This window comes from Fundulus heteroclitus, unplaced genomic scaffold, assembly GCF_011125445.2.
Source record: "Fundulus heteroclitus isolate FHET01 unplaced genomic scaffold, MU-UCD_Fhet_4.1 scaffold_112, whole genome shotgun sequence".
Taxonomy (NCBI): domain Eukaryota; kingdom Metazoa; phylum Chordata; class Actinopteri; order Cyprinodontiformes; family Fundulidae; genus Fundulus; species Fundulus heteroclitus.
Window position 1 is genome coordinate 394,128 of NW_023396525.1, and position 14,288 is coordinate 408,415.

At 41.2% G+C, this 14,288-nt stretch overlaps 1 protein-coding gene across 1 annotated transcript in view; it reads right to left on the minus strand.

Annotated features, from left to right (window-relative positions):
- Window positions 1-213: 213 nt before the first annotated feature.
- loxl1 (lysyl oxidase-like 1) overlaps window positions 214-14,288 on the minus strand; it is a 31,254-nt gene continuing 17,179 nt past the window's right edge. Inside the window, exons 4-7 of the mRNA XM_012850899.3 lie at window positions 4,764-4,920; window positions 3,716-3,811; window positions 3,268-3,383; window positions 214-2,383 (exon numbers count right to left, since the gene is read on the minus strand). Of these exons, the coding sequence (XP_012706353.2) occupies window positions 2,377-2,383; window positions 3,268-3,383; window positions 3,716-3,811; window positions 4,764-4,920 (376 nt within the window). The 3' untranslated portion in view covers window positions 214-2,376. The remainder of the gene's footprint in view (window positions 2,384-3,267; window positions 3,384-3,715; window positions 3,812-4,763; window positions 4,921-14,288) is intronic.

Genomic DNA, 14,288 nt, shown 5'->3' on the forward strand with positions numbered 1-14,288 from the left:
TCTAAGGTAAAAGTTGTACATATATAAACCAGGTGGGAATACTAAAAACAAATGTGATTTGTTATTGGCACAAAACATGTGTACAACTTTAGTTTTTTACTGTTATTTTATTAACTTTTGGAAATAAAATTGCTAAGTTATGTTAAGCAGGATGTCATGACATGAGTTAAACACCATTTTTCAGAAATCCAGTCACACTTTATAATGACACACTCCATTTACAACATATTTCTTTATTTTCAGGGTTACTACAGCGCATTGAGGTGGTGTCGTCATGGGATACACTTCAGATGTTCAAATAAATTTGCTTGAGTTACACTGTATGTTGAAGTGGTGTGTCATTCACTTTTTGTACCCGCTTAATCCTATAAAGGGCTGTGGAAGGAGGCCAGCGGCTACAAAAGTACATTTCAAAACATGTAAACTCACCACTAGCAGTGAGACAACAGTGCTAACCACCAGATCCATCGTACAGCTCTCAAGTGGCACCTGGTGCATTAAGCTGTGATGCCAGGGCTCCTGACCAAGCCATCTGCATGATACAATATGGCAGCTCAATGTTTCCAAGATACCGAACATTAAATCATAACATCTGACCATTTACAGTACTAAATGAAAGTCCTACAGTAACGAGTATACCTGCTCTGAATGTAACAACATATAAATGTGTACAAAAGAATATAATGTTGCTGCATTATTTGGTCAGCACATTGATATATAGAGATTAAGAAAATGCTTTCTTTGCATAAACACAAGCAATTGCATTTATAAAAGGCAAATTCTAAAGATATTGATGTTCCTCTGGAATCCCAGCTTTACTGTCAAGTTACAGTTGATTAATTAAAACCATTTGGTTATCTTACAGATGTTTACCTCAGTTAACATGGTAGTGTTGCTGCATATTTTGTTTGTATTTAGCCTGTTTGGCCAAACTGTTTAGATTTTCAATTGTAAGAAATTGTGCTTCCATTTGACAGTCAAGCACTACTTTGTGTTGTTTTATATCCTAAAATATCAGTAAAAGACAAGTTTCAATTTTACTCAAGGTGATATGACACACAACAACTTGCACAACTGTGAACATAGAATATTGGTTTTGCTCTTGTGTTTTTTTTTCTCTTAAAATGAACAGAATTCAAGTAATACTCCGTGTTTGTATTCAAATATTGTTGTATTAGGACACAGCAGGCAATACCAAATAACCCGGGCCTGGACACTTAGAGTTTCTACCGTAAATTGTCTGCAGATGAAAGGTCTCGGAAACGGTGACTCACTCAACAGGAGAGGTAGGAAGAGATGGCTTTCTGCAACTCTGCACTCTCTGTATTACACACAAAATAGCCAAATAGCTTTTACCTATCTGCAGTGGTGTTTTTTTTTAACAATCAAGAAAAAAAATCTAAGTAAAATTTAGCAATAACAACAACAAACACAATTGACTAATCAAATAATCAGTTACATAAAATGATCTCCATCACTAGAAACATGTATTGGTTTAACATTTTTTAAAAGATATAGATGACCTATGTGCCATCTGACCAGTGTTGGAGTGTGAAACACAAACAAAGGTGTAATAATTCAGCAAACATACTGCAAGTGTTGTTTTCTTGAGAGCACCATTTTCTGCCAAGATATGCACCCTTCTTTCAAAGAGTCGTGCTTTACACAGCCTGTTGCAAATCGCCCGTCTTTTCCGGTGGCTAACAATTTGACGTTAACACATGCAAATAAGACCTGCTGTCTTCTTTTCACTGGCAACACAACATTTACCAGGATGTGGCCAGAAAATCACAACATCCCATCTTGATCTGCGAAGGTGGTTTAGAGACAAAGAAGAACACAAACTGGCTTGTTATACCTCTTCCGAATCACTGGGCATTTCTGATCTGTTGCTGCACTGCATGGATGAATGCAGAACCTTTTCCCTAATTTCATATGTTAGATTGTAGCTTAAATGAGCCTTAACTGTGTGGAAATACAGTGAACACGTCTTTTAAAAGTCAGTGATGTGAACCATCATGGAGCAAATCCAGGCCAGTAACACTGTTATTTGAAACACATAAAAGCGAGTGCTTTTACCGTAAAATGCAGGGCTGTGTGAACTGTTGGTGCATTATTGAGATACTAATGTGTGAAATGCATTATGAAGATGTTAGATGGGGATGTTTAAACTTCCACATTTTTAGGAATAGTAAAATTGTGGTTTGCTGTAGGCTCAAGATTCCCAAACAGCAAATTAAACAGAGACAAAAAATCAAAACTATAAAAAAACAACAAACAAACAAAAGGATTTAAACAAGAAGAAAGGGATTCCATTCACATTTCAATGGAATAGCAATCAAGGACACTTTATTCTGGCAGTCTTCCCTTGCTGGATCAAGACCTAGAAGGAAAGCAAAAAAAAGTAGCACTTTTGTTAGAGTTGGTGCACTCAGGCTGAGTTCAGCATTTCTGTGTAATTTGGTGAGTAGAAAACCTGACTGTTACACTTTCACAAAGATTCCCTTTATTCAAACTGCATAAAGATGCAATACAAACCTTTTTAAAATGCTTTTGATGGTCCTGATGGAGCTATTTATTATTGCCTTACACATTTACAGGAGTTTTTTAAAGTTCTTAAAGCTCAAAAATGAATTATTCAAGTATAAAAAAAATATAAATCATAAATTTGTGTGTGTTCAAAAAAGGGGAAAATTATTCTTTACATTTCCTAAAACATTAAATTTTTTGAAAGAAACAGTAAAACGGATCTAGTAAGTCAAGCTTTCGTCTAATTTTAGATATGCTTTGACAAATAAGTCTTCATTGCGCACAGGGGAGAGGCTAGCCTGAGTACTTGAACCTCTATAAAAGCTCTTTTCAAGAGGATCTGGGAGTAATTTAGAGTGCAATGCTACACTTTCTAATAGAGCTATTTGCAAGTTCAACGTCCTTGGATCCCCTTTTGAGGGAAAATATCAAACTTTGAGAGGCTGTTAATCTTCGTGGGAGAATGAGAGCATAATACATTAAACCATCAAATATTTTAGCCAGGAACCTATTAAGTTCCCTGAGTGTCTCAAAACATTATGAGACACTTTGTATAAGGGCATCCAGTCTCTGATCTGTTAAACAGAGGAGTGTTAGTGATTCCACTGGAAGTGCATTGATTTAACTTACAAAGGTAAAAAAACAACAACAATGTAACAGTTGTAGTCAAAGGTCTCCCAATAAAGGCATATATAAATGTACTGTTTTTGTACAGTACATGTAATATGTTATACTTACTGTGCTAACTTGCAGTTGTTTGTTGTGACAGATCGTCCCGTGTAGTGAATGTTGCACCTCACTACATTGTTGGTGAAATCCGACTCAAGCACCAAGAATTTGGGATTCACCACAAGCTGGAGATAAAAGAATGCAGTTCAGAAATATGTCCAAACTTGGGAATAAAACAACACATATACAAACATGGCCTGGCATTGCCCGGAAATAAATTTTAACTCCATTTTTTATGCATGCCACATAGAATATGAACGGACAACCAAACAAACAATATACGAAGGGAGGTGCAGCCTCAGACACGTCTATTACCTAAAAGCTGAAAACTTTATGAAATGGATCAATTTGTTTTGGTGGCCTTGACCCTTCTCTCACTCCCATGATCATTTGATGGGAGTGGGAGATGCCTAAAAACTTCATGTTCATGCACACCCAGCTCTCACTAGACCCTCACCTTTAGTATGTAGTTTCCAGGTTTGATGTCGGTGATATCGATCCACTGGCAGTCAATATCAGCATTGTATGTATCGTAGCAGCCTGGGCTCAGACCCTGAAGAAGCAGCAGGGAGGAGAGAAGCTTGTCAAGAATACTGATTGTTGTGAGCTCCAGAGGTTAAACACAGTGTCTTGCAAAAAAAAAAAAAAAATCCTACCCATTGAATTTTATTCCACATTTCTCATCATACAACCACAATGTTCCTTGTATTTTATAGGGATTTTACTGGATTAACTAACCACAAATAATGTATAGTTACTCTGATACTCCTGCATAAAATCCAATATGATACTTTTATATCCCATATTTTTTTAAGTAGAGTCCACCTGTGTATAGCTTCTTAGTATATTTCAAGCTTTGGACAACTCACGGAGCATTGTTCATTCCCTGGGTGTATATGAAAATGAGAATATAAGATGCCACAACTGCAAAACTGCCATCCTTCTAAACCTGGCCATTCAATGAGAGCAGTCATCTTAGAAGCAGGAAAGAGGACCTGCTTACTCTGGTTGAGCCACGGAGATTGAAAACTAGGTTGGCATAATCTGTTGAGAGGACAACTACTGGTCATGCAACCTACAGATATAGGCTACATGTAAGGGTGGCAAGAAGAAACCTTTAATTGATGCTTTGGTCAGGCACCAAAATATTTTTGGCTACATGCAAAATGCTCCCCTTACATGCCTGGGTTCTCTCTGGGTACTCTGGCCTCTTCTCACGGATCGTTAGGTTAAATTGGTCTCTCTAAATAGCTCTTAGGTATGGGTGTGTGTGTGCATGGTTGTCTGCCGCGTGTGTCTTTTTGAGTCGCCCTATGATGGACTGGTGACATGGACATGGTGTACACCACCAATGAACAACACCAAATAAGCAAAAGTCCAAAGACTATAAAAACTGTTACATTCAACCATAAAAAATGAGAGAAAACAAGACACATATGATTATGGCTCTACAATGACGTAAGACCATTTTCAGCTGATTATTGTACTTTTGTCTGTGACATTACCTGTGTGTGAGAGGTGCAAGCATAGCGCTTCAGGTGACCAAAGTCACAGGTGGTGTCCTCAAGGCAGAAGCTGGCCTTGTGTCCCTCTGCCACTTTGCGACCAGTGCTGACCTCCAGCAAATCATAATGGCTGAACTCATCCATGCTGTGGTAATGTCTGCCAAAATAAGCACAAGTTTCAAAAAAATAAAATATGTTGTCAGGGTGAGCCAAGGATTACTGTCGGTGCTTCAAAACAAGAAGATCCTGGGTTCAGATCTGGTGTATTTGCATCCGAAAGTACAAACTTATATCTATATATATATATATATACATATATATATATATATATATATATATATATATATATATATATATATATATATATATATATATATATATATATATTAGGTTATTTGGAGATTTTACATTGTTGTCTTTCTCATATTTCCTTCTATTGACCCTTTGACAGACTGACAACCAGTCCAGGGTGTGCCCCGCCTACTGTTACAGATTGCTATAGACAGGAAGATACCATGTGCATCAAAACAACAATTCCTGTCAGTTTAGTAATTTTTAAAGGGGCCTAATCATGACCTACTATGACTTCCCAAATTTGTACATCAGTAGGTCACTCTGGTTGCACCCAAAGGTTTTCCGATTAAATAACCGCACCCTTTGGCCTACATATAGAGCAACCCTAACCATGTAGCTCGGGTTGGTCTGAAAACCACGCACTGAACCTGTAGACATCAGATGCCAACATCTTTTTAAGCAATGCTGAATTTTGAGAACAACATCTGGATTGAGAAGTGGATAATGGATAGTAATGCTTTTAATAAAGTCAGAATGAAGCAAGGAAATACCACCCTAATGATGTATACATTTTGTTAATTCGGTTGTACCAGTTGGCAACACCAGAGCTGCCTGTGTGGGGGAATTTATGCACAAGCATGTGTGTTGCCATTTCCAAGTGTGTGCACACATCTTTGTTTGCATCTGTAAATAAGTGTGTATGGACAGGACCTTAGTGTGCACGCTGCAGTATGTTTGTTTGTGGATGCTTGTTTGGACAGCTGTAGGAGCTTAGGCAAGCTTGGATACACAAGGCTACTGATCAACTCAGCTGAAACGTAGTTCGAATCATGGGGTTACTTTTAGCAAGATACCGAGTAAATGAGCTGGTCCATTCCTCTGTAGAGTGAACTGCTGTATGCATTGGTGCACTCCCAAGTATCAAAGTGACCCCAGGTTGCTTTTCACTTTTGCAAGCCTGCTGTGCTCATTATTACAGTGCTGGGTTGCAAGTCCATATTTGCACAGGGAATGACAACAACATAATTCAGCTGTGAAGACAAAAGTTCTGCTTCTCTTCTTTGTGTTTGATGATTTTGTGCACAGCACTGTCAACAGTGGGGTGTTTTTTCTATCCCTATGATGTATTCATACTGACTTCCTAAGAAGCATGCTAAAAAGGACCAAATATCAATGTACATAAGTTTACCCAACTCCTCCCTTTGTGAGGTATTATATGGGTTTCTTGTATGTAGAGCCCCTCTCAAATTTCCCCACAGCATCTAAATGAGATTACCATCCAGGTTTTGATTCAACCCAGGGCTTTTCCATTTCCAACACACAGTGACCTGTGTGTTGCAGTGTCCGGTTCTACCTTAGCATGCATTTTTCAAAACAGATTTAAAAATGGTCTCACATTTTCCACAAACACCCTCTGAAAAATGGCCTAATTTCTGATGATCCATAACAGTAAGCTGTCCAGGTCCCGCTGCAGCAAAGCATCCCTGAACTATAACACTTCCAGGTCTATTCCTCTATACCTCCTAGAAAGGTGTATTTGGTTTCAGCAAACCATGTCCTCTGTTCTGCTGTATGAAAACAAATACATTTTAGACTCATCTATCCAAAGATCATAATACTATGTGTTTTTGTCTTTGTTCTCTTTGGCAAGCTTTACCCTGGCTTCAATGTGTTGTTTTTTTTTTTTTTTTTTAATAGCAAAGGGTTCCTCTTTGGACATCTTCGATGAGTTAACCTTGTGCAGAGGCTTGCACTTTTACATACATTTTCACAGGAGCCTGCAGAAGAGTTTTGGAGACTTTGTTTTGCATCTTGCTAGCTGCCCTCAGGGTGTGTGGATAGCTAGACCTGGCATTGTTGGCAGGTATTTTGAATGTCCTCTGCTTGTAGACTATTTTATGTACAGTGGAATGGCTGATTGAAAATCCTATGGAGACCCACTGGCCTTATTTTGCTTGGTACACACTGTAATTTTGGCCCATTGCAGACATGAGACGAGGACTGTAGAAAAATTGCGGAGAAATGTCAAGGATGGCCATTGTTAGCATTTTGCAACCAAAGATGACCTGCAATCAATATCTGACAGTGTCAGTTATTTGGAATGAATAGCTCACACAGTATGACAGTTTTCACAGGTTCTGAATGGTGCTGCTCTCCAAATAGAAAAAAAAAAAATTCAAGTTTTGGATATATGAATCAATTTATGTCAGGGATAACCTGTCCTGTTTGCTCCGATCAGACAAACTTTTCTGATTGGACCAAATGCACTGCCACATAGAATACTGACCAAGGCACAGAACAGGTGCATCTGTATCAGCTGCGTGCATGTCAGATCGCACAGCAGTCACAAACCGGGGACAGCTTTAATTATAGTTTTCTTGTTGTGGTGGCCTAAACCACCACAACACCTAAATTAAATACAGCCTGTGCTGTAGATGGATTGTATACGCTGATGTGACTTATGCTAAATTTGCCTATTGTTATACAATGTAAGCAATTTAGTCGTAAACAGTGACCATACAATATGCACACAACAAACTTGACATTTTACCAAATATGATTAAATCTACATCACACAGACTGTCATGCGATGTCTTACAAGATTGCTAAAATTATTATTATTTTTTTAAATCACACAGTGTAAGAAGGCCGTAAAGCGCATCATAAACTCAAAAGTTACAATCAGTGTGCGATTTGCAAAAAAAAAAACAGAGGGGGGGATAATTTCAAAAGTTGTATTAATGAATTAAAGTTTTATTAATAATGGTTAGCTAGCAGGTGCTCTTTCAGGTAGCTAGCTAGATCCAGTAGGTTAGACTTTTGTTTTTAAACTTGCGCCATCTATTGTCGGGACTCAGGAGTGGGTATTAGTTTACTTTAACCGCATTGAGCAGAAAATGTAATAATACTCTTTAAATACAAACACCAAAATTAATTTACAAATGTGAAGGACACAAGACATGTATTAATATCAATTTTGAAAAATCCATCATATTCAGGGGTTAAAGCAAAAACAATCAATTTGACTGAAAACATTTTCTAGTCAGCCCATATATTCCCGGGCCGTGGACGTCATTCCACCTTAGTAACCTCATTTGCTTATTGTGCAAAGTCCTCTTTAACCAAATCTGACAGTTCCATTGACAATTCCTGTATCTCTCCCACCTTCCAGCTTCAGAGCCTTTGCACCATCAAGGACAGCCCTCTGCATGATCTCCTTCACTTTCCACATCCATAACATCACCTGGTTAACTTTCATATTTGCAGCATCAAGCAAGTTCTTCCTTCACACTTTTGCCAAACTGGTCCACAGTCCACTCACCTTTCCACTTTACAATTTCAAAACCCTCTATAAACTGCAGCTAATTCAAAAGACAGCAGCTGGCATCATTACATCATCTTCTTCACACCTGTACATTAACTCTACTGTAACATTCAATATAAATCAATCCTATATACTCTGTGTCCCCACCTCTCACTCATTGACTGCTGGAGATGGTCACCAGCCCCTCCATGACCTTCTTTGTTACAGAAAAGCGCTGGTGGAATAATATTTATGATTTTTTTTTACTTTTTCCGAATCAGACCCAGTCAAACCGGGACATCATTTCACATTCCGACCCTCCTTCTTCTTCTTAAAAAAAAGCGCGTCATGCTAAATTAGCCAAGCTACAGCGTTACTCTTTCAGTTTTAAATAAAACATAACAGCAAGAGACACACTTACCGAGGGAAGTTGTTGTCAGTTGTTTTATGCACTGAACTTTCTGACCTGCTGGTTTACATAAATCCAAAGAAAACCTTTGACTACCGCTACTTTCATTCATGCATCTGTGGTCAGTTTGAGATGTTCTTTTAAAAGTTAAAATGATTGAACACCGATAAACCTCAGACTGGTAGATTTCCACTTTGCAAAGACCCGCCCTACTCTCCTTCTGACTGGCTAATGTCCTAGCTCTGCCAGATTTCATTGGTTAGGCGCAGCTTCTGTTTAAAATCTTGAATAAAAAGTATACACGGAACATTTTGCGCTCATTTTCCAAATGATGAAAGTCCCTCACAGCGACGGATAACATTAAACCCCTGATAATATTACTTATTCAGATCAGAAGGGGGGGAACGTATCCCCCCCAGGGATAAAACATGAATGACCAGAGGGGGGGAAAATCCCCACCATCCCCCCCAGCAAATCGCACCCTGGTTACAATAATCTTCTTTCTCAAGGTCCCAGAAAACTCTTTCACCCTGACATTTACTCTAATGCCACAATCAGGAGCACTCAAATAAAATGTCCTAAATTTAACAGAGCTAGCCTCCTTAAAAATGTTGAGAACTGTGAAATGACTATGTGGGAACTCTCGCAAACACCTACAGGTGCTTGGATTCGGATGCTTACAGACTCACTTTTATACACAAAATCCCTATTATTAACATAGCTGTCAATTTATACATCTCATAATAAATAATACTCTGTATTTTTCAGTGACGTTATCAAGGCGTTGGTTTTTTGTACCTGTAATACTTTATTGGTTTGTTTTGCTGTTCTTTTTATATTTCTCTTTGCAGGCGTAGAAGCAGACTCTGAGGATGTTATCTTGTTCTCTCCTTTCCCTGCTCCTATATTCACCTTTTCTCTCTTTTAGCATTTTGTCTTTGTCACAATCCTAAGGTGTTTGGTTTATTAGTTTTTAGGTTCCTTGGATTGTGCATATTTTAGTTAGTGTTTGTTTTTTGTATAGTTTACCTGTGTTTCATGGCCTTCTAGTTTCCCACCCTAGCTGCCTCCCCTGCTGTGTATTTCTGTTGACTGTTACTCACATGTTCGCTATCCAGTTGATTACTTCCCGGTGTATTTAAGTTCCTGTTTTCTGTTCATTAGTTGCTGGATTGTCTGTTGACGCTACCTGATGTTCTGCCCTATTTGTCAACATGTCACTGTCCTCAAGTTTTCAGTTATTAAATATATTACTCTCCATGATTGCTCGGCGTCACTTTTCCTGAACTTTGGGTTCACAACCTCTGCAAATCATCTTTTTCTCTTCTACCTTTCCTTTTTGTGTGTCCATTGAACATGAAATAGGGGTTAAAACAGGAAATAGTCCCAGAATAAAACCTAATAATGCAATAAAAAGGGTTTTCTTAAGATTTTTTTCATGTTGAATAATTTTTCATTTCCTATAATCATTTATAAAAAAGAACAAAAAAAAAGAAAAACGTAAGTTTATTTATATAGCAAGCTAAAAGTAGTTTATTAAGCATACTGGATAGAGATTTGTCTGGTAACCCAACCATTTGGTAAAAAGAATTACAAAAATTGCTGATGTCAGTCTATAACAAGATGGACTATTATGCTGTGTTATGTTTTTTCATCATACCATAACTACTCTGTACTTATGACACATATAATGATTTGCTGTTGATTTAACTTTTGTTGGTGAGGTAAGCAACTCCTACAGTCTCTCACTGTCAGAAAAACTCAGACTGTAATAATATTGCCTTTTTTGCCTTGCTTCATCTCCCAACTCTCAAAACAGAAACTGTTTTTAGTGGAAAAATCATCAAACTTTGTCGAATGACTTAAGGGAAAGTGTACTTTCCACCAATAGAACAAGGGTACATATGTTCCATGAGACAGGTGACTAACTAAGGATAACATCCTGGTAAAACTTGTGTAATGTTATCAGATGTGGAAAACTCGTGCTATTTCAGTTCTGGGTATATATATAGGTTATTTTCTCATTCCCTTGCTTCTGTTCACATACACTCCTCTCAAGGATGGGACTACGGTGCTCCTCCCTGAAATATTTTCACATGTTTTCATGTTTCACAAACCTCAAAGTAATGCATTGGGATTTTACATGCCAGAACAACACAAAGTAGTAGTGTAAAATCGTAATGTGGGATCAAAATGATACTTGAATTTCAAGTTTTAAGATAAAATAGAATAAGAATCACAAAAATAGTTCAATTAATTGCCCACAAATGGAAACAGTCTTTCATAGGTGCACCCTACCAAGACCTGGCTGTCCACCTAAATTGGTTGCCCTGGTGAAAAGAATATTGGCAACCTTGGTATATGTTAACTTTGGATGAGCTGCAAAGGTCCACAGCTCAGGTGTAAGAATCTGTTGGCGAAAACTGTGTTTGGTGGAAAAACTTCCACTATACATTGCACTGAACATGCCATCATTGCGTTGGAACATCTTTGCGACAGCATCATGGGCTGAGCATGCTTTTCTAGAGCTGGAGAAGGGGAAGCTGGTAAAAGTGGATGGGAAGATGGATGAAGTTTAAATGTAAGGTTGGGAAAATCTTGGGGGACGGGGGTGGTTGGGATGGGGTCACTTTCCAGTGGAACAACACTAAATATACAACCAGAGCTACAATAGATCAAAACACATTAATTGTAGGAGTAGCCCAATGACATTCAAGACTTAAATCTGACTGAGAAGACATGTGGCAAGATCTAAAAATCAACAGACACTTTGCTTCAACTTGAGAATCTATCTATCCAACCATCTTCTTCTGCTTATCCTGGGTCGGGTCGCGGGGGTAGCAGCTTCAGTAGGGAGGCCCAGACGTCCCTCTCCCCAGCCCCTTGAGCCAGCTCCTCCGGGGGAATCCCAAGGCATTCCCAGGCCAGCCAAGAGACATAGTCCCTCCAGCGTGTCCTGGGTCTCCCTCTGGGTCTCCTCCCGTGGGACGTGCCTGGAACACCTTACCAGGGACCTGGAGGAGCACCGGCTCTACTCTGAGTCCTCCCCGGATGACTGAGCTCCTCACCCTATCTCTAAGGGAGAGCCCAGACACACTATGGAGAAAACTTATTTCGGCCATTCTTTCTTCGGGGTCTCGTTCTTTCGGTCATGACCCAAAGCTCATGACCATAGATGAGAGTAGAAACGTAGATCGACCAGTAAATCGAGAGCTTTGTCTTTTAGCTCAGCTCTCTCTTCACCACAACGGACAGGTACAGCGCCCGCTTCACAGCAGACGCCCTACCAATCTGCCTGTCGATCTCCCGCTCCATCTTCCCCTCATTCATGAACAAGACCCAAAGATATTTAAACTCCTCCACTAGGGGCAGCACATCTTCCCCAACCCGGAGCAGACCCTCTATCCTTTTCTGGCTCAAGACCATGGTCTCGGATTTGGAGGCACTGATCCTCTTCCCGGCCACTTCACACTCGGCTGCAAACCGCTCTAGTGAGAGCTGTAGATCACGCCCTGATGAAGACAATAGAACCACGTCATCTGCGAATAGCAGAGACGCGATCTCAAGGTCACCAGAACGGATCCCATGAACACCTTGGCTGTGCCCAGAAATTCTGTCCATAAAAGTTACAGCCCCTGTTAAAGGACCCGGTACTCCATACTCCCGGAGTACCCCCCCCCCCCCCCACGAGGGACACGGTCGAATGCCTTCTTCAGATCCACAACACACATGTAGACTGGTTGGGCAACCTCCCATGAACCCTCCAGGATCCTGCTGAGGGTGTAGAGCTGATCCAGTGTTCTGTGGCCAGGACAAAAACCACCCTGTACTTCCTGAATCTGAGATTCAACTATCCGACAGACCCTCCTTTCCAGAACCCCGGAATAGACCTTACCAGGGAGGCTTAAGAGTATGATTCCTCTGTAGTTGGAACACACCCTCCTGTCCCCCTTTTTAAATAGGGGGACCACCACCCCAGTCTGCCAATCCAGGGGAACTGCCCCTGATGTCCACGCAATCTTGCAAAGTCGCGTTAACCAACACAGCCTCACAACATCCCGAGCCTTAAGGTGCTCAGAACGAATCTCATCCACACCCGGGGCCTAGCCACCGAGGAGCTTTTTAACCACCTTGGTGACCTTAGCACCAGAGATGGAAGAACCCGACTCAGAGTCCCCAGGCTCTGCTTCCTCAATGGAAGACATGTTGGTGGGATTGAGAAGGTATTCCGACCACCGACACACAACGTCCCGAGTCGAGGTCAGCAGCACACCACGCCCACTATAAACAGTGTTGGTACTGCACTGCTTCCCCCTCCTGAGATGCCGGATAGTGAACCAGAATCGCTTCGAAGGCGTACGGAAGTCTTTCTCTATGGCCTCTCTGAACTCTTCCCATGCCCGAGTTTTTACCTCAGCAATCAGCCGAGCCGCCTGCCGCTTTGACTGCCGGTACACATCAGCTGCTTCCGGAGTCCCACAGCCCAATAAAGCCTGATATGACTCTTTCTTGAGCTTGACAGCTTCCCTCACCACTGGTGTCCATCAGCGTGTTCGAGGGCTGGCGCCACGGCATGCACCCACAACCTTGCGCCCACAGCTCCGACTAGCCGTCTCAACAATAGAGGCACGGAACATGGTCCACTCAGACTCAATGTCCCCCACCTCCCTCTGAACCTGTTCAGAGCTCCCCCGGAGGTGGGAGTTAAAGCTCAGTCTCACAGGGGACTCTGCCAGGCGTTTCCAGCAAACCCTCATGATACTTTTGGGCCTACCAGGTCTGACCGGCTTCCTCCCCCGTCATTGGAGTCAGCTCACCACCAGGTAGTGGTCGGTGGAGAGCTCCACCCCTTTCTTCACCCGAGTGTCCAAGACATGTGGCCGCAGGTCAGATGAAACAACAACAAAGTCGATCATTGAACTACAGCCTAGGGTGTCCTGGTGCCAAGAGCACATATGGACACCCTTATGCTTGAACATGGTGTTCGTTATGGACAATCCATGACAGCACAGAAGTCCAACAACAGAACACCACCCGAGTTCAGATCAGGTGGGCCATTCCTCCTAACCACGTCCCTCTAGGTCTTACTGTCATTGCCCACGTGAGCCTTGAAGTCCCCGCAGAAGAACGAGGGGAATCCCCAGGAGGGGCACTCTCCAGTACCCCCTCTAAGGACTCCAAAAAGGGTGGGTAATTTGAACGGCTGTTAGGTACAACAGTCGGAACCCGTCCCCCCACACGTATGTGGAGAGAGACTACCCTCTCGTTCACCGGGGTAAACCCCCAACATACAAGCACCAAGATGAGGGGCAACAAGTATGCCCACTCCTGCTCGACGCCTCTCCCCAAGGGCAACTCTCAAGAAGACTGGTTCCAGAGCCAGAGCCATGGTAAATGGCTTGTACTTGTATAGCGCTTTAACTAGTCTTGACGACCTCCAAAGCACTTTACACTACAGTTCAGTCATTCACACATTCACACACACATTCACACCCTGACTGTGGTGAGCTATGTTAGT